Here is a 17975-nt window from a genome sequence, read left to right as displayed (position 1 = left end):
CAATTTAACCTTGAGTATTAAGGAGAAGGCAAAAATTAAAGCATTCTTCCAAAACCCAGACCTAAGAGATATGTTTACCATTAAGTTGTGTGACAAAAAAAAACAGAAAATAGCAGATCATTTTAATAGTACCTTTAAACAATAAAAAAGATGAATGAGATAAAATAAGTAAAAGGATGAAAATTCAGATAAACAGGTTGCCTGGAAGCACTGTTGTATTCTAAAATGAAAGTAACATTCATATATTAAAAAAATAATGAGTGGGTATGTGTTTTATTATTCTTGAGTAATGGGGGTGGGATTAAAGCAATTGTTCCAAAGCCCAGATCTTAAGAGATATATTTATCATTATATTGTCAAAATGAAAAATCAAAACAAATTGGGTAATGTTAATAGCATTTGTAGTGGCTTCTTTACATGGGGGGGGGGAAAGGGGGAGAGAGAAATAGGGTGAAAAATAGGTAAAACAGGATGATTAAAAGATAGTACCTTTTATGTTATTAAATAAAGGTGATGTTCCTTTATTAAAGGGGGGGTCATTGGTGCGTGTGTGTTTTATCAATGTTGAGTAACTGGGGACAGGGGGGTAGAATTAAAACATTATCCCAAAGGCCAGGTCTTAAGAGTTATAACAACAATTAAGCACCAAACAAAACATATCCCTAAATAAAATTAAGGTCCCTATATGTTAAAAGAAACAAACATTGGTGTGTGGCTGGGTGTTATTAATCTTCAGTAATAGGAAAAGGGAGGGAAAAATTAAAGCACGATTCCCAAAGACCCAGCTCTTGAGATAAATTATTTACCATTAAATTCGCCGCGAAGCACAAAACCAGAACAAAGCAGATGACTTTTCACAGCATTTGTGGTAGCTACTCCCCCCCCCCACACACACACACACCCCACCATTTTTAAAAAAATAATTAACAATAAAATGTTCTTAACCATACTCATTGTGCCAATCACACAAAAACAAAACGAAGCAAGAAATGATGTTTAGAAGAGTGGGGGTTTTTGCTAGCTCGCCAGGTTTTTCAAAATAAATATACAGTAGCTGCATCCACTCTTAATGGTGCCAAACACACAAAAACTGAACAAAAAGCAGATGTATTAACCAGGAATTATAAATGATTGGGGGGGGGGAATGACACGTGCGCGTGTGAATCGCGGGGAGGGGGTGGGGGTGGGCAAGGTGCCCATCCGTGAAGCAGCCTAAGAAAAGCCACAGAGATGGGAGAGGAGTTTTCGCTGGGAGGCGCCTGCGCTCTCTCTCCCCGCGAGGTTGCAGCAAGGCCCCGCCCCTTAGTTACCAGAAGCAGCAGAGGCGCCTTAGCAACACGGAGGGAGGGAGGGAGGGAGGGAGGGAGGGAGGCGGCCCGGCAGCCGTAGCCTCGGCGCGGAAGTCTCGCGTGCTGCTGCTTGCTGCTGTTCATTTTCAATTACACATCTCGCGAGAGGCGAGGTTGGGCTGCTTTGGCGCCGGCGAAGTGAAGCGGCGCGAAGGTTCGGCATGGAGCGCGCGGCGGCGGCGCCTGCGGGGAGGACGGTGGCCGGGAGGAACGCGAACTTGCCCTGGTATAGCGAAATCAAGCAATGAAGGGCGGGCGGGGAGTGTGCTGCTGTTGCTCGGAGGCTGCGTGATGGGGGCCATTAGTTCCCCCCCCCCGCACTCCCCCAGTTTCTTTTTCGGAGGGCAGGGAGCTTATATTCCGCTCCGGATCCTGTTTGCCAAGCTAGGATTTTTCCCTTGGGGGTGTTCTGTGTAAATCATGCAGAGAGTGCCCCAGAGCACGTGCAGAGTGTTCTCCTCCCTCACCTTGCTGTTCTCTTCATTCGTTCCGCTGCATCTTCATCCACGGAGCTCAGGGAAGCATTGAGCACGGTGCCATAGCTGTCAACGTTTCCCTTTTTTTAAGGGAAGTTCCCTTATTCCGAATAGGATTCCTCGCAAGAAAAGGGAAAAGTTGACAGCTATGCACGGTGCTCTCTTTCCACCACCCCCTCTTCCTGGTGGTGGTGGTGGTCATAATAATATTAATAATAATAAAGTGTATTCCTGTGTTCTGCTAATACATAATAACTGCAGTCATATATTGTAGGATTCGTTTCGGTCCCACACTTGGGATCTTCTGTCAAAAGGTAGTAAAGACATACGCGCGGTGCCAAAGAATGAGGGGGCAAGTGCCAGCCTCAAGGGATAAAAATGGCCCATTTTGACATGGCGGTAAGCGTCTGGGGTGGGGATTATTTTTTGGGAGGTCTGTGCAGGGCTGTTCTCTGCTGGGGTGAGTAGAAAGTGGTAAGCAAGCAAGGCAGCCTTTGCTCTCTTAGGCAACTGTTGTTTTCTCGTTGTCAGGTATGGGGTACCTTTGGCCCTCTGGATGTGGTTGGACTAGAACTCCCATCATTCCTGACGATTGTCCATGCTGCTTGGGACTGATGAGAGTCCAGCCCCACCTGGAAGCCCACGGGTTTCCCATGTCTGTTTTGTGTGTGTGCGTCTTTTAAGATTTCTATCCCCACCACCCACGCAACGTAGACAACCCTCACGTCCAAACTTAACTTGAAATCTGAAGTTGAGCAGTCCTGGATTCTATCACTCTGTGGCCCCTTCATTCTGGCAAGGCCAATGTAAGAGGCAGTATGCCCCTGAATTCCGTTTGATGGGAATCTCTAGTTGTGGGGGGAGTTGTTGCCCTTGGGGGCTTCCCATGGGCACCTCTGCCTGGCCACTGTGAGAACAGGATACTGAACTAGATAAGCCTTTGGTGTGATCCAGCAAATCCCTTCTCATGTTCTCCTGTATGTGTAGATCAAGCCTACACCACATGTAGACAGGATTTCATCTCCATTCTATCTTTTACTGGCAGGGTAGAAAAATACCGACCTCAGACGCTGAGTGATCTGATTTCTCATCAGGACATTCTGAGTACCAGTAAGTATCAAATATTTCCAGTGCTTTTATATATCATCTCAAAGCCTTTGGGAAACACATAGTTTATTTTTAAAGCAGGTTTTCCTGATAGTGAGCCTCCCCAAGTCAAGCTGTCTCAAAAAGTAACAAAGTAAGGAAGGGCTGTTTAGCTTGTGATGCACCTTGTGATAACAACAAGTGTGATGACAAGAAAGGAAGAGGCCTATATGGCATAGGTGAAGGGTCATGAGCTGTGAAAAAGCATGTAATATCCGTATTCCTTATTTGCAGTGCATTGACAAATGCAGTTGTTGCCTTTGGACATCACAACAAACCACAGTTTATTGTGACAGCAATGAGCCTTTGCAAGCGTCTCATCCTTTGGCATGGTCATCAAGAGATCAGACTTACCCATTTCAGATTAATCATATTTGATTAATCTCAGTGATGTTTCGTTTGAACAAGTCAGCTTGATAACACATGGTTTGAACTTCGTTTATTTCAAACAAGCTGCAGTTAAGGTACAACCACAGTTTTGATTGCAGATGATGCAACAAGCTCCATTAATAAAATAAAGCAGAAGCAGAAGCTTTTGCTCTCATAGGCAAAAGGAGGGAGAGAGGAGTGACTTGGACCAACAGCTGTTTGGCCTTTCACCACCTGGTCGTTTGGTAATTTTACTTGATTTAAAGGTTGGAACCTACTTATTTCTTCCCTCCCTGTCCCTTTTGCCTTTTGTGTCATGCCTATCAACTTGTAAAAATTAAATTCTTAAAATGTTACCTTGAGCGTCAGAAATGTCCTTTCACCTCTCCTACTAGTTCAGAAGTTCATCAGTGAAGATCGACTGCCTCATCTCCTTCTCTATGGACCTCCAGGGACTGGCAAGACGTCCACCATTTTGGCCTGTGCTAAACAGCTTTACAAAGACAAAGCGTTTAGCTCAATGGTCCTCGAGGTAAGGTAACCGAAAGAGCTCATCATCTTCTCTAGACTCTTCTGCCCGTTCTCTGTGCAGAGGAAGTGAAGAAATCACTCTGCATGATTTATATTTTGCTAGCCTGCCCTATCCCACTACTCAGGAGTGACAATACTTTTCTTTGTTGCTCATCTTCCAACAAGCCTGTAAGGCAGTGCTTTTTTCTTTAAAAAAATGTTTAGGGGTACTCTCATTTTCCTACTCATATTGAAATACTGCCCCTCAATGAAGCCAAACCTAGATTCAAAAAATGTTTAGGGGTATGAGTACCCCCAGAAAAAAAGCACTGCTGTAAGGTATGCTGCTGACATTCCCGTCATAGAAAATGGGATGGAAAGTCAGGGTTTATAATGAGAAACCTACACAGGAGAGGTGGTGGAATAACTTAAGCTCCCCTTGCGGCTTTCCCATAAGCCAGGACAGCCAGCGGGATCACAGTGCAGCTTCTGGGATTCAGAATATATTTTTTCTTGCTTCCCTCTTCCAAAAACTAGGTGCGTCTTATGGTCTGGTGCGTCTTATAGAGCGAAAAATACGGTAGCGCTTTCCTCAGCTAAAACCGGGTTTCCCAAACTTCTGAGTCCATTGACCCTTTGACGAGCTTATAAAGTTGTCATTGACCCCAGCCAAAATTCTTAGGAATGTAAATGCAATAAAGTCAAGAAATACATATCTATATATATTATAAACATTTATTAATCATCAGTCATCATTACTAAGAATCACAAAATGTGAAAAAGAAGGAGGAAAAACAATAAAACAGCATGTTCTGAGAATACTATTGAATTGTGGAATTATTAGATATGGACGTTTCTCAGTGGCAAGGGAGGGACATGCCCTTTATTTCTGAAACTCATAGCTCCTAATTACATTTCTCACACTGCACCTTGCAAACTCCTCTCTGTCCCCAAGCCCTTTTTGACACGCCACCGCCCCCCGGTCTTCATTCACCCCCCTACACCTTCCCATTAATCCTGGGTTGGGGGGTGAGGCGGTCAATACAGACCACATTGGGATACCCTGAACTAAAATGCAAAAACAGAAATGCCACCCGCCCTCCATGAGAGAATTGCTGCATACCTGCATCATCTGAAAACAAATGATGGGTTGTTGTTTTTTGCTTTAGAACCACTGTTGTTTTTTTCTTGCCTACAAACCAGTTGACTAACGCTCATGATTTTAAATCCACAAAGATCTCGTTAATTGGGCGAGAGCCCTGCTGTTGGTTGCAATGGCGTCTATATGGTGCTCACATCTATTTAATTGTTTCGATATGATAATAAAACAGCCTCCTCCTGCCGCCGCCTCCTCCCTGTATCCTTACTTTCCCACTTTCCTCGCTTTTCAGCTCAATGCTTCAGACGACAGGGGAATTGACATTGTCCGGGGGCCCATCCTGAACTTTGCCAGCACAAGGAGCATCTTTAAGTAAGTGCCCAGGACCCTCCAAGCCCCTCCTGAAAGTTCTCTCCCCCCCCCCCAAAAAAAGACCCTTTTGAAATGGTGTGGTCGATCCACCCACAGCCTTAACAGCCAGCACATAGGGCTCCTTGCCACCATGCGCCTCGATTGAACATAGAATAGGTGCCCCTGGGAGTGATGTGGGTTGGCGTTCTGTTGCTTCCTGGTGGAATTGAACAGAAAAACATACTCAGACCACTTTGCAAGTAATGCTTTTAACTGGGTGCTTCCAGACTGGTTTTTAAGGATTTTCCATTCAAAAGCTTAGTCCTGTCCTATCTTAAAACTGGGACAGACTAGGCTTCATAATAAGCCCCTCCCTCCCTAATACCGCGTAAAATTACTTGTGCAGTTGATAGAAATAACATTTATGTGAACTTTTACAAAGAAGAATGTTGAAGCATGGTTGTATAACCCAATACAGAGAATACTTCTTAAAAGAGCTCTAGTTCATCTTTCAGTTATAACAGCAAAGTAGAAAAACCCATTCCTTGCCCTGAAAAGACTTGAATAAGCTAATCCAGTGGTCACCAACGTGGTGCCCTCCAGATGTTTCCAGTCTGGTCATCCTTGAGCATTAGCTATGCTGACTGGAACTGATGGGAACTGGAGTTAAGCAGCATCTGGAGGGAACCAGATTGGCTACTCCTGGGCTAATCTTCAAGTCCAGGGCAGCCAATGTGATGTTCTGCAGAGCTTGCTGGACTACAACACCCATCAGTCTTAGTCATCTTGGTCCAGGGATGATGGGATTTGTAGTCCACGAAGATCTGTGAAGCACCATGTTGGCTCCTCCTGTCTTAGACCCCAACCTGAGTCTTTGGTCTCCAGGTCTGTTGCAGAAAGATTCTGAAAGGTGACATTTTGCATACCCTGTGCAGTGTTTTCTAACTTAACCTTGCCACATTGTCACCTAAGCTCGTCACTTTCAACCGTAGCCCGGAGTCATTGTCCCAGTCGCCTGCTGAAGGTTTAGCCAGGGCTGTTCAAAAGATGTTGCTTGAAAGCTGAGGTGTATCAGTAGAAAACCCTCTTTACCAGGCTCGACTCCGCCTTTGTTTCTTGAAGATGGATGGGTGGGTGGGTTGCATCTGTGTCTTTGTGGTTTGCTTGAAGTTCTGTGCCAAAAGTCAGTCATCTTCTCCTTCCCTCCTGCTAGGAAAGGCTTTAAGCTGGTGATTCTGGATGAAGCAGATGCCATGACACAGGATGCCCAGAATGCCCTTAGGCGTGGTAAGTTTACCTTGTGCTGGGGGGAGTAGTAGTGTTGCAGGTACAGTGAGCTCACGTGGGTAGCAGTTCCTAAGGCTGTTTCTGCAGCATCTCGAGGTTGCACTGAGAGAGGCTCCTGTTTGGCCCCCTGAAGAGCCTCTGCCAGTCAGGGTAAAGGTAAAGGTACCCCTGCCTGTACGGGCCAGTCTTGCCAGACTCTAGGGTTGTGCGCTCATCTCACTCTATAGGCCGGGAGCCAGCGCTGTCCGCAGACACTTCCGGGTCACGTGGCCAGCGTGACAAGCTGCATCTGGCGAGCCAGCGCAGCACACGGAAACACTGTTTACCTTCCCGCTAGTAAGCGGTCCCTATTTATCTACTTGCACCCGGGGGTGCTTTCGAACTGCTAGGTTGGTAGGCACTGGGACCGAGCGACGGGAGCGCACCCCGCCGCGGGGATTCGAACTGCCGACCTTTCGATCGGCAAGTCCTAGGCACTGAGGCTTTTACCCACAGCGCCACCCGCGTCCTGCCAGTCAGTGTAGGGTTCTCCTAAATGTGCAGCACCTGTGTTCAGTGTAACATTCGAACAAGCCAGTTGCAGGGCAGGGATGAGGAACCTGCAGCCCTCCAGAAGTTGTATGCCCCAGTTGCCACGACCAGCAGTCAAGAATGATGGGAATCGCAACTAAGCCGCAAAGGTGAAGGGCAGCAGTGCAGGGGTAGGGCATCCTTTGCATGCAGAAGGTCCCAGGTTCAGTCCCAAATGGCGTCTCCAGGTAGGGCTGGAAACATCCCATCTGGAACCCTGGAGAGCCACTGCCAGTCCGTGTAGACAGTACTGAGCTAGATGGACCAGTGGTCTGACTGTGGTGTAAGGCAGCCTATGTTCTCAGCCTTAACTGCATTCAATAGGCCTCTGTCCCTGCTTCAGCCTCACGCGGGTTCATCTCTCTTCCCAATCCTTTGCACCACCTCTCCAGTGATAGAGAAGTTCACCGAGAACACCAGGTTTTGCCTCATCTGCAACTACCTCTCCAAGATCATCCCAGCCCTGCAGTCCAGGTGCACCAGATTCCGCTTTGGGCCCCTGACTCCTGAGCTCATGGTTCCTCGGCTGCAGCACGTCATCGAGGAGGAGGGGTGAGTAAAAAAGCGCAGCTGGGGGCATCATGGCTCTTCCCCTTTGACTGCGCCTGGCAACCGTCTTCCTCCAATTTGTGCAAATGTTGGAACCGTCGATCTAGCATTGGGAACATCAGCCCTAGAGTACATGATTACAGCTCCTATATCTCCTGTGTATTGATTGAGTTTTGAGGAACTGTGAGGTTGGAGGGGACCAGAAAGTCCTTTCCTTCTCTGACCCTTGAGACGACACACACACACACCGCCGACCATACCTGTCTCTGCAGCCATGCCCCTTCCCAGCCCTGCTCCACACCCTCCTTGAGAGTTTTTGCCTGTCTGGAATGTGTCCTTGAACTCTTGATAATGCCTCTCACTTGCCCAGATGGTGTGTTTGTAGAAATTAGCTTTCTGTACAAAGGTAGAATACACATTAGTGGGCTGGGGGGAAAGTACATCTGGCAACCAATGTGCCACTTTGGTTTCAGATAGTACATGGGTAGATGAGTCTAAAAAGCCTGGACCACAAATTTTCATGACCCTCTAGCTGCCATGGTGGCTCATTTGCCAGAAGTAATGTATTTAGCATTAACTCTGGAGATGTTTAGTCGATTGTGACCCCGCGGTGGGGTGCGCTCCCGTTGCTCGGTCCCAGCGCCTGCCAACCTAGCAGTTCGAAAGCACCCCCAGGTGCAAATAGATAAATAGGGACCGCTTACCAGCGGGAAGGTAAACGGCGTTCCGTGTGCTGCGCTGGCTCGCCAGATGCAGCTTGTCACGCTGGCCACGTGACCCAGAAGTGTCTGCGGACCGGACAGCGCTGGCTCCCGGCCTATAGAGTGAGATGAGCGCACAACCCTAGAGTCTGGCAAGACTGGCCCGTACGGGCAGGGGTACCTTTACCTTTACATTACTTATGGTAAATGAGTAATAGCCACTAGAGGGCAGTGAAAATTTCTGTCCCATGCTTTTTAGACTCATCTACTATCTGAAACCGAAGGGGTGCCTTGGTTGCCAGAAGTGAAATACCTTGGCGTTTTTTTCAGCTCTCCCACTACATTGCTTGCTCCTTCTGCCTTTGCCTTTGACCCTGCCCACCACCAGCATGTGGCCCTCAGAAGGTTGCCCAGAAAGCATTGTGGCCCTCAGGCTGGAAAAGGTTCCTTCCCCCCCCCCCCCGATTTATTCTGTCCTTTTTTTGTCTTTCAGAGTTGATGTAAGCGATGATGGGATGAAAGCCCTGGTGACGCTTTCCAACGGCGATATGCGCAGGTCTCTGAACATCTTACAGGTACGTATGGCTTCGGCTTTCTGTAAAGAGCCAGCCATCAGATCAATTCCCTGCTCTCAGAAGAATGAGTCCTGCTGGATCAAGCCAAAGGTTTCCAACTCCTGGTGTGTTTTCACCCAGTGGCCAGACTAAAGGAGGATGTGAAGACAACGGCTGTTCTGTGCGTCCCCCTCCTATTGTTTGTCCCCAGCAATGTATATTTGGAGGTGGAGGACCTTCGCTTATTGGTAGAGCACCTGCTTTCCATGCAAAAGGTCCCAGGTTCAGTGTGTGGCCTCTCCAGGTTTAGACTGAGAAAGACTCCATGTCTGAAAACCCTGCAGAGCAACTGACAGTCAATGGAGATGATACTGAGCTTGATGGAGCAATGTTATGGCTGGTTTTCTATGCTCCTATTTAATTCAACCCTTTATTTGGAACCATGAGGACTAGAAACTTTGGTTTATTTGTTGTTGTTTTTCTTTTACGGGACCAGCCATAGCTCGGTAGCAGGTCATCTGCTTTAAGCATCAGCTTGGGCTGGGAGAAAGTCCTTTCTGAAACCATGGAGAACCACTGTGTAGACAAAAGTGAACTAGATAGACCAGTGATTTTTCTCAGTATACGGTAGCTTCTGAAACCGGCACTTGTGTTTGTGTGTGTCCATGCACAACAGCAAATGCATTGTACTCTCTCTGGAAATAGCATATGGCTCTCTGAATTCAAAATACACACCGCCCTGTGACAGTATGTGAAGAGTCGTCAGCGAAAGGTGAAAATGGGCCTGAGGGTTTGCAGCTCAGTGCCTGCCCTGCAACCCTCCTGCATCTTTGCAGCAGCCTCTTCTGTTTTGCAGCAGCCTGTAGTAGAGGCTCCTCGTTTCTTTTTAGAGCCATGACTTCATCTGCAGCCGCCTGCTTCCTCCTTCAGCCCTTGGATGCAGCACCCGGTTGGTGCCTCTCCCCACCCTCCCAAGTAGCATCTAGCTCCCTCCCTCTCAACTGGAGTTGCCAGATTCCTCCTAATTCTTAACAGCATTTTGTATTGACACAGATTCACTAGCCCACCTAACTAAGAGTGTGTGGCAAACACACCTCCATAGTTGGAGGCAGTAAATGATTCTGAACACCAGTTGCTGGAAGCCCCAAGAGGGGAGCAGCCTCTTGTGTTCGAATCCTGCTTGCCAGTTTCTCACAGGCATCTGGTTGGCTACCGTGAGAACAGGATGCTGTACTACATGGGCCATTGGCCTGATCCAGCAGTTTCTCCTTAGCCGTCAGTGGGCAGGAATGGCGGGAATTGGAGTCCAGAAGCCTCTAGAGGGCCACAGCTTCCCCTGCTGTGGTCTTAAAGTAGAGGCTGAATCAGCTTTGGTTGTTGGTGTCAATACCTTTGTTCCTTTGCTGCACAACGGTTTCTCTTCTGTTTCCCTGCCAGAGCACATCCATGGCCTTTGGAAAGGTGACCGAGGAGACAGTCTACACCTGCACTGGACAGCCGCTCAAGTCTGACATTGCCAACATCCTCGATTGGATGCTGAACCAAGATTTCACCACCGCCTATCGCAGTATCCTTTGAACCCCATGCCAAGCGGAAATCCACCTGCAAAGCACTGGGCATAAACGGTGCCCTATATTCCTGACGTCAGCTGTTGTGTTTGTCTGCCCTTTCCTTCTCCAGCTGCACTGGTCCCCCCTTGGGGGCTTTCAGATCTGGGTTTTCCATGGGCACTCCAGTTCAGTAAGCAGGGATTCAGGTAGGTTATTGCATCCCTTCTATAGAATGTACCCATCGTGGACTTGCAGGATGCAGAGGAGTGGTGAGAGACAGCAGCCGGGGAACCCCCTAGGGAAGAAGGCCAGGGGATTGGGACGATGAGAGATCAGAGGGAGAAGCAGCAGCAGACTGGGAGGAGGAGATGTTAGAAGCTGAAGAGGTAACGGGGTTTAGTGAACAGGGAGAAGCTGAGGCAGAGAGCAGTTCAGAATCTGAGGTGTAGGGTGGCGTGGAGGCAGGTTGCTGAAGAAGCCATGGGGCTTCCCCCTTCTGCTGCAAGCAGCTTGTCTCCCCTCTGGTCTCAAAGAAATCTGAGAAATGAAACTGGCAGAGCAGAAGTTGGTTGTGCGCAGACGCTGCCCGAGACCGTGGGAAAGACCCTGGAGAGGAGGAGTCTTAGTGGACACTGGGAAAGCGAGGACCTTCAATCCTCACAAATGCTTCATCGGTGGAAGACCTAGAAAGAGTTGCTGAGACCTCTAGACCTGATCTGTGTTGTTTCCTTGAATAAAGGGTTAACTTCACCTGCTTCAGGTGAGCTACTGCTTTGTTGATGACTTCTACCCTGACAGTACCTCACCTTGACACTCTGGCCAGATATCATGGAGCTGAAAACATTGAAGGGTTTAGCTCTTCAGGACATCCTGACAGAAATCCACTTGTTCGTCCACCGAGGTAAAAAAAAAAGAAAAAAAACCACTTGGGGGTTGGAGGCTTTCTCTGTGTTCTGACACAGATCAGAGAGGCTGATCCAAGAAAGCCGAGTGGTTCAGAGTTCTGAAACCATGACTGCTGAGCATGCCCAGTAGCTCTGTTGTGGTATTGCCACTGTAGATCCTGATGAAAGGGGAACATATCTGCCTGTGACTGTGCTGTCTGCACATGTGTGCAGGTCCTGCATTTGGCAGAGAGGGACCTTAAGAAGGTAGCACCTTTTCCCAGCAAAGTGGTCCTAAATGAGAACCTGGAACCCTTGTGGTGCAAAGCTCACAGTTTTCTCCAAACTGTCACAACACATTAATGTGTCAGTTGCAGTGTGTCCCTGCACTTCTCCGAGGGCTGGAAAGGGGTTGGTTTAACCTCTGGTTTACTAGTAAAACTGAATTACTGTGTCACGAAATGATACATGTCTGAAAAGCGTGTCACCAACATGAAAAGTTGGGAAGCTCTGGAATAGTGTGTTTGACTAGGAGCTGGGAGACCAGGGTTCGAATCCCCACTGAGGCATTGAAGCTCACTGAGTGACCTTGGGCCAGTCACTGCCTCTCAGCCTAGCCTACCTCCCAGGGCTGTTGTGAGGGTAAAATACGGAGTGGGGAAGATGCACGTACACCACCTTGAGCTCCTTGGAGAAAAAAGCGGTATATAAAAAGTGAGAAAGAAATCAAACAAATGAGCGTGGAAAGCCATATTCACAGGCCTGCATTCTCCTGTGCAAGATTTAAATTATGATCCTCAATAAATCAGCCTGGTGTTTAACCACTATCCTAGTAGCTATAGGTGACAAAGAATAGCTTGCAGGCAAGTGAATGGGGTGGTGGATGAGGACCTGAACACCCAGCATAGAAAACAAGAGGCCACCTAGAGAGGGGAGCCCCCCGCCTTCATTCTCCCAAGTCCAGCACAGAAATGCGGCCATCTTTTGCCGGCTCTCAGCAGGCTAGAGAACAACTTTGCAGGCTAGTGACTTTTGCAAGGTTGTAATCGACAAGCATGTCTTCCATGACCATTGTGGTAGAATAACAGGGATTGTTGCCTTTTGGAAAATGTCAGTGATGGTCTTTTCTTTTGCTCTACAGTTGACTTCCCATCATCTGTACGAATCCAGTTGCTGATCAAGATGGCGGATGTTGAGTGAGTGTCCCTGGACCATAAAACCATCATCTCTGGCAGGCGAGGGTGGAGATAGCTGCTCTTGAGCAGTGACCCAGAATATTGCATACATTCCCCTTAGTGTTCAAAGCCCTAAACTCATTTTCCCCAAGCCCAGAACTCCGTTCCTTCCTTTCTTTTTAATAAAGTGTTTTAGGGTAAAATAGGCATAGCTCACTTAAACTTAAAGCACCAATGAACTGTTTTCCAGTTGTAAACTTAAGGGGTATATATAACCATGCAACATTAGCTGTGGGCAGTTTCTGGAAGACAGGGATAAAGCTGCATTTGTTAAATATTTTCTCTGCCCCATGAGGGCTAAAACCCTGCATACTCTCTTCCTCACTGTAATGAAAGCCAAGATTGCCTGGTCTGCTGGGTGGAAGGCTCATATGGGGTACGAATGGGCAAGGTCCTGGGTGAGCTGCTATTAACAGGCTTCTCCTTAACCAGCTTCCCCTCCAAACAAAAGCTGCTTTAGCATCCCACTATTTTCATGTACAGCTGTCTGCTGCTTTGAAAATACAACTGACTGGTAGGAAGACTCATCCTCCATCCTCTCCTTTTCAGGCACCGCCTGGCTGCAGGGACAAGCGAGAAGATTCAGCTGGGAGCCCTTGTTGGTGCCTTCCAGGTCACCAGAGACCTGATCACAGCAGAGGCTTAGAAAAGCCCCTTTCTCTCCAGCTTCTCGTCTGCTGTCCGGTCTACAACTTCCGCTTCTGCAGCTCCAAAAGACAGAACTCCTGTTTGGCTGTGCATCGGCGTTTATGGTAGCTCTTTACTGAGCTCCCTCAGAATTTAGGGTCACCTTGAGGCAGGGGTGGGGAACCCCTACCCTGCAGGCCAGATTTAGCCTTGCAACACCATTCCTTGAAGCCATGCCCACCTGCCCCTCACCTGCCATCAAATGTGAGACAGGCACCCAAAGTGGCTACAAAGCAGCAGTCAGGAACTTGAAGTGAGCTTCAGTTTCTTCTTCCCTGGAGCAAGGCTGACTCCCACCTTCTCCCACCCCCCTTTTTAGCAGCTGGTTTCCAGTGAACACTTTCGCCAAGTAGGCAGGACAACCCCACCAGTCAATCATCACAACGACATCAGGCGATTGACAGGTGGGTAGCCTCACCCACCTGCCACGGTTCATAAAACAGAAATGTGCTTTGGGGCAGAGGAGGGCGGTTATTCAACATGGTCTCCAGGTCTAGATTGGTGCAGCAAGGTGCCATGCAGGAACAGAGGGTGAGCACCCTTGGCTTCCAGAGTGCGGCAAAAAGGGAAAAGCATGTACCTGTGCCAGGAGCCGGTAGCTCCCTGGATGCTTCCAGACCACTTCCAGCCCCAGCAAACAATCAGAAATAAGGGAAATCTGGGTCCAGTACCATATAGAGGGCCACAGGTTCCCCTAAGTTGCTTGAAAGCATCTCTTGAAAGGAGATTCTTGAAGTGTTGCCTTCCTCCTATTGAAATGCAATAGTGGTTTTTTTGTGTGTGTGTATTGTAATAAAGCCCGATTTTATTAGCACCTAGCCAAAGTGTCTTGGTTCAATACAGTTCTACATCCAGGGTGATAAGTAACCTCACCTAGTTTTTCTGCCTGGCGATGCAAGGCCAAACATGCTGCTAGTTGTGTGAATTGCAGATAGCAGGCATGCTTTAACATACATCAATAGAAGCTGCAGGGAGGCTTGAGCAGCAGGAGAGATGCAATCCAGGCGCTGGGAGCCAAAGTCACCTTGCCACCCACTGGCTTCTTCTGTGTTCCGGGAGCAGGATCCGCTCCACCATGTCAGCCCTCCAGATATTTAACAATGTCATCTTCTAAACATGCTCCACTCTTCCAACCACTTCATTATAGGACTTGATTTCTAGACTGGTCATCAGCCTCTAGCCACACTTTCCGTCCTGTAGTTAGGCGTGGAAACCAATTGGCTTCATTTATTCTCCCCGCGACAATACGTTCACTAGAAATCTTGATAAATTAATTCTCTTTCAGTCCAACATTTATGTAGTGTACAGGAGTGGGGAGAGACATTTCTATGAGACTAGCCTTGGAAGGTGGCTGCATTAAGGAGTGCGGCTTCCAGATGAATGAGATCCGCTTTCGCCTGCAGCTCCTAAGCCAGCCACATACTTCCAACCAGTGTCCAGAACTCTGATCTCTTTGACAAGCACTCTGCCTAACACATCACATACATAAAGAGGCTAGAAGAGGAGAAAGCCCATACCAATGCCTTAAAACATCTTGCACCATTATAGTGTCTCAAACTGAAACTTTTAACACCTCTGCATCTTTAGGGGTTACCTGCCACCCTGTTGGGTCTCTTGCCCTTTCAAAATAATATTATCCAGGGCTAGGAGCAGCTGGCGCAAATTGTATAGCAGCGACAATAAACCTGTGGCCCTCAGAAGCTCCATCTCTCCATCAGCCCTAAGTCCCACCGTTCCTCCAAGGAGCTCAAGCTAGTATAAACAGTTCTGCCTCTCCCTTTTATCCTCACAGCTGCCTTGTGAGGTACCTTGGGCTGAGAGATGGGTGATTAGAGCAGGGTCAGCCAGTAAGCTTGAGAACACAGGAAGAGACGGCTGGATCAGGCCATTGGCCCTTCTCGTCCAGCACCCTGTTCTCACAATGCCTAAGCAGATGCTTGTGGAGGCCATCTTGGCTAGAAGCCATTGATAAGCCTTTGTGAATTTGTCTAATCTTTAGAAGCCATCTGAGTTGCTGGCCATCACTGCCTCCATGGTTCAAGTACGTTTCACGACTGAGCAGAGATTTGAATCCTATCCCTTCTTCCAAACACAGCTTGAAATAATTTGTTCTGTAGTTCAGAGTCTTCTCACAGAACAGCCAGGGAATGATGGGAGTTGTAGGCCAGGCTGCCTCCAGAGGGCCAGTTTCCCCTGACCTGATTTATGCAAAATCTCTTCAACTGGGTAGGTTGAACCTGGGATTTCTGCATGCAAAGTCTGTGCCCTAAGCCTTGATCTCCCATAAACTTTGACCAGTATCCATGCTGACTGGAGCTCACAAGACCTGAAGTCAACAACAGCTGCTGAGTCAGATGTTCCTCACCCTCTGCTATTTCTCCCTCTTCCACACACTGAATTCACTCAAATTACTACTTCAACTTCCTGCATGATTCTGTTGAAACTAAGATAAGGGAACCCCCTGCCACATCTCAACCTCAATTCTTTAGGGGGGGGGCAGAATCTGCTCCAAAATGAACTATTCGCTTTGAAATACAGTGGTACCTCTAGTAAAGAACTTAATTCGTTCCGGAGGTCCATTCTTGACCTGAAACTTTTCTTAACCTGAGGTACCACTTTAGCTAATGGGTCCTCCCGCTGCCGTCGCACGATTTCTGTTCTCATCCTGAGGTAAAGTTCTTAACCCGAGGTACTACTTCCGGGTTAGCGGAGTCTGTAACCTGAAGCATTTGTAACCCGAAGCGTTTGTAACCCGAGGTACCACTGTAGTCCTCTACACCCATAGCACCTGCGTTGAGGACATTCTTCCAAACCTGTTCCTCCCCATCCTAAACCAAGAGACGTTCAAAGGATCACTTTTTGTCCATAACAGGACAAAAAGGTTAAACTTCTCCCTCTAGGGTGTAGCAGGACCCCCTGCCTCCTGGCTTCACCATTAATGTTGAAAGCAGTGGTCCAGATCCAAAAAACAGCAGCCAGATCCAGGCCTGAGATACCTTAGTCGGTAGCGCATGAGACTCTTAGTCTTAAGGGCCATGGGTTCAAGCACCATGTTGGGCAAAAGATCCCTGCATTGCAGTGGGTCAAACTAGATGACCCCCCCCCCCCCGTGGTCCCTTACAATTCCATGATTTGCAGACTAACACCGGCAGGCAACAGTTCTTCCCCGGTGGCTCCCGTGTAAGGTTTCGGCTCCCGAAGTCCAAAAGGAAGCAGCTGCATTTAAATACGAAAGTCCCAGGGACTTGTACATCCTACAGGACTGCAGCAGTCAAATCTCTGTAGGGCTGACACAAAAGAGCTTCGTCCTATAGCCCATCTGTGCTTGTCCAGATATAAAAAGTCACTTTAACCAAGTAAACCCACACAAAAGGAGCAGGGAACCAGACCATTTGGGCCTCCCTGCACCGCAAAACACCAAAGCTTATCGCACGAGCAATCGGCGAGGCCAGCCGCCCCCTCCGTCCAGCGGACCGCAGGCACTGCTCCATCAAGCCACATCACAGCCTTACAAAGTCCTGTAGGTGAGGAAGTCCTTCATCTTCTTTGGGATGGGTAGCTTCAGCACCTGGTACGTCGTGAAGCAGCTGCGGAGGACCTTGCGGCACAAGTGCTTGAGGGAGGAGAGGGCCTGGGGAACCGTCCAAAACTGAGCGTGGCCATCTCTTGTTCTAGGACGAGAGGAAGGGATTGGGGAGGTGAAAGGAGGCTGCAGAAACTGTTCACTGAGCAAAGAGGGGGTGCAAACATCAGACCAGGTGATAGCAGGTTGCTGCTAAGGATGCATATTATAATGATCACCCATTTTTCACAATCAATTCATTGTCTACCCTGCCCTTCCTCCCAAAGGAGCCCAGGGTGGCAAACATCAACAAGCTAACACCGTGCAATGTAAATCGATCTGTAGAGCTAGGAAACATTAACAAAACGATGGGTGGGATCTGGGGAAATCCCCCTTTCCCATGGCTACCAAAAGTCAGTCTTCCGCTGTTTGTTTTTGGAATGTAAGAAGTTGCTATATATGGGGGAATTTGGATCCATCTAGCTCAGTAACATCTTCATTTGTGGGTTTTCAAAATTTGGGGGGCTGCCACCTTCTCGGCTGCATAAACTCATCCCCAGTGCGGCCCCCTACCCTATAAAAAGTATTATTCGGAATAGCAGTTTGCGAGACCCACTGACACAAGAATATTCAAGTCATTCACAATGAATTCACGTTTGTTAAAAATCCAATTAAAACTATTTAATTCAACAAAACAGATTATCTTGATCCAGTGACACCAGCTCTTCAAAGTCTGCCAGCCACTTACATCCCCCTGCCGCCCCCCCTTGCCTCTTAGCACCCCCACTAGGCAACCCCACCTCTCCCCAGGAGGTGCAGCGCCAATTTGGAGACCACTGGTTTACACTAGCTGGCAGCTGCTTTCTGAAGTTTCGGGGAAGGTTCTCTCCTAGCGGTACCTGGAAATGCCAGGAATTGAACTTAAGTCTTTCTCCATGCAAAGGTGATGTTCTGCCACTGGGCAAAGGCCATCCTGCCCTTCACTCTCCAAGCGTGAACACCAAGTCACATCTACGCCACACATTTAGAACACATGGCTCCCTCTCAATGCATCCTGGGAACTCTAGTTTGTTCTGGGAGTGGGAGTCCTGGGAGG

At 48.2% G+C, this 17975-nt stretch overlaps 2 protein-coding genes across 3 annotated transcripts in view; one reads left to right on the top strand and one right to left on the bottom strand.

Annotated features, from left to right (window-relative positions):
- The first annotated feature begins 1422 nt into the window (after positions 1-1422).
- Positions 1423-14135, top strand: RFC5 (replication factor C subunit 5). 2 transcript variants are annotated; one of them, XM_028709580.2, is made up of 11 exons: positions 1423-1575; positions 2871-2935; positions 3736-3872; positions 5242-5321; positions 6514-6587; positions 7550-7709; positions 8901-8982; positions 10399-10528; positions 11335-11412; positions 12537-12591; positions 13180-14135. In XM_028709580.2, exons 1-11 carry the CDS (start codon positions 1511-1513, stop codon positions 13274-13276), a joined length of 1023 nt encoding a protein of 340 aa, XP_028565413.2. In that variant the 5' UTR covers positions 1423-1510; the 3' UTR covers positions 13277-14135. The 2 variants fall into 2 exon arrangements, with proteins under 2 accessions (XP_028565413.2, XP_028565415.1); XM_028709582.2 differs by having other exon boundaries at positions 1543-1575; positions 3741-3872.
- Positions 14103-17975, bottom strand: part of WSB2 (WD repeat and SOCS box containing 2) — a 15943-nt gene continuing 12070 nt past the window's right edge. The window contains exon 9 of the mRNA XM_028710637.2: positions 14103-16988. Coding sequence (XP_028566470.2) covers positions 16826-16988 — 163 coding nt within the window. The 3' untranslated portion in view covers positions 14103-16825. The remainder of the gene's footprint in view (positions 16989-17975) is intronic.

The sequence above is a fragment of the Podarcis muralis genome, chromosome 16, assembly GCF_964188315.1.
Source record: "Podarcis muralis chromosome 16, rPodMur119.hap1.1, whole genome shotgun sequence".
NCBI classification, from domain to species: Eukaryota; Metazoa; Chordata; class Lepidosauria; order Squamata; family Lacertidae; genus Podarcis; species Podarcis muralis.
The sequence above is the reverse complement of the archived record's forward strand: the minus strand, read 5'-3'. Positions and strand labels throughout refer to the sequence as shown.

What these genes read in the sequence shown, in the direction of transcription:
- RFC5 (XM_028709580.2), top strand. Translation starts at nt 1,511, where the DNA reads ATGGAGCGCGCGGCGGCGGCGCCTGCGGGGAGGACGGTGGCCGGGAGG. An exon ending in TCAGGACATTCTGAGTACCA is followed by an intron (nt 2,936 to 3,735) that starts GTAAGTATCAAA and finishes CTCTCCTACTAG; the next exon opens with TTCAGAAGTTCATCAGTGAA. An exon ending in CCACTTGTTCGTCCACCGAG is followed by an intron (nt 11,413 to 12,536) that starts GTAAAAAAAAAA and finishes TTTGCTCTACAG; the next exon opens with TTGACTTCCCATCATCTGTA.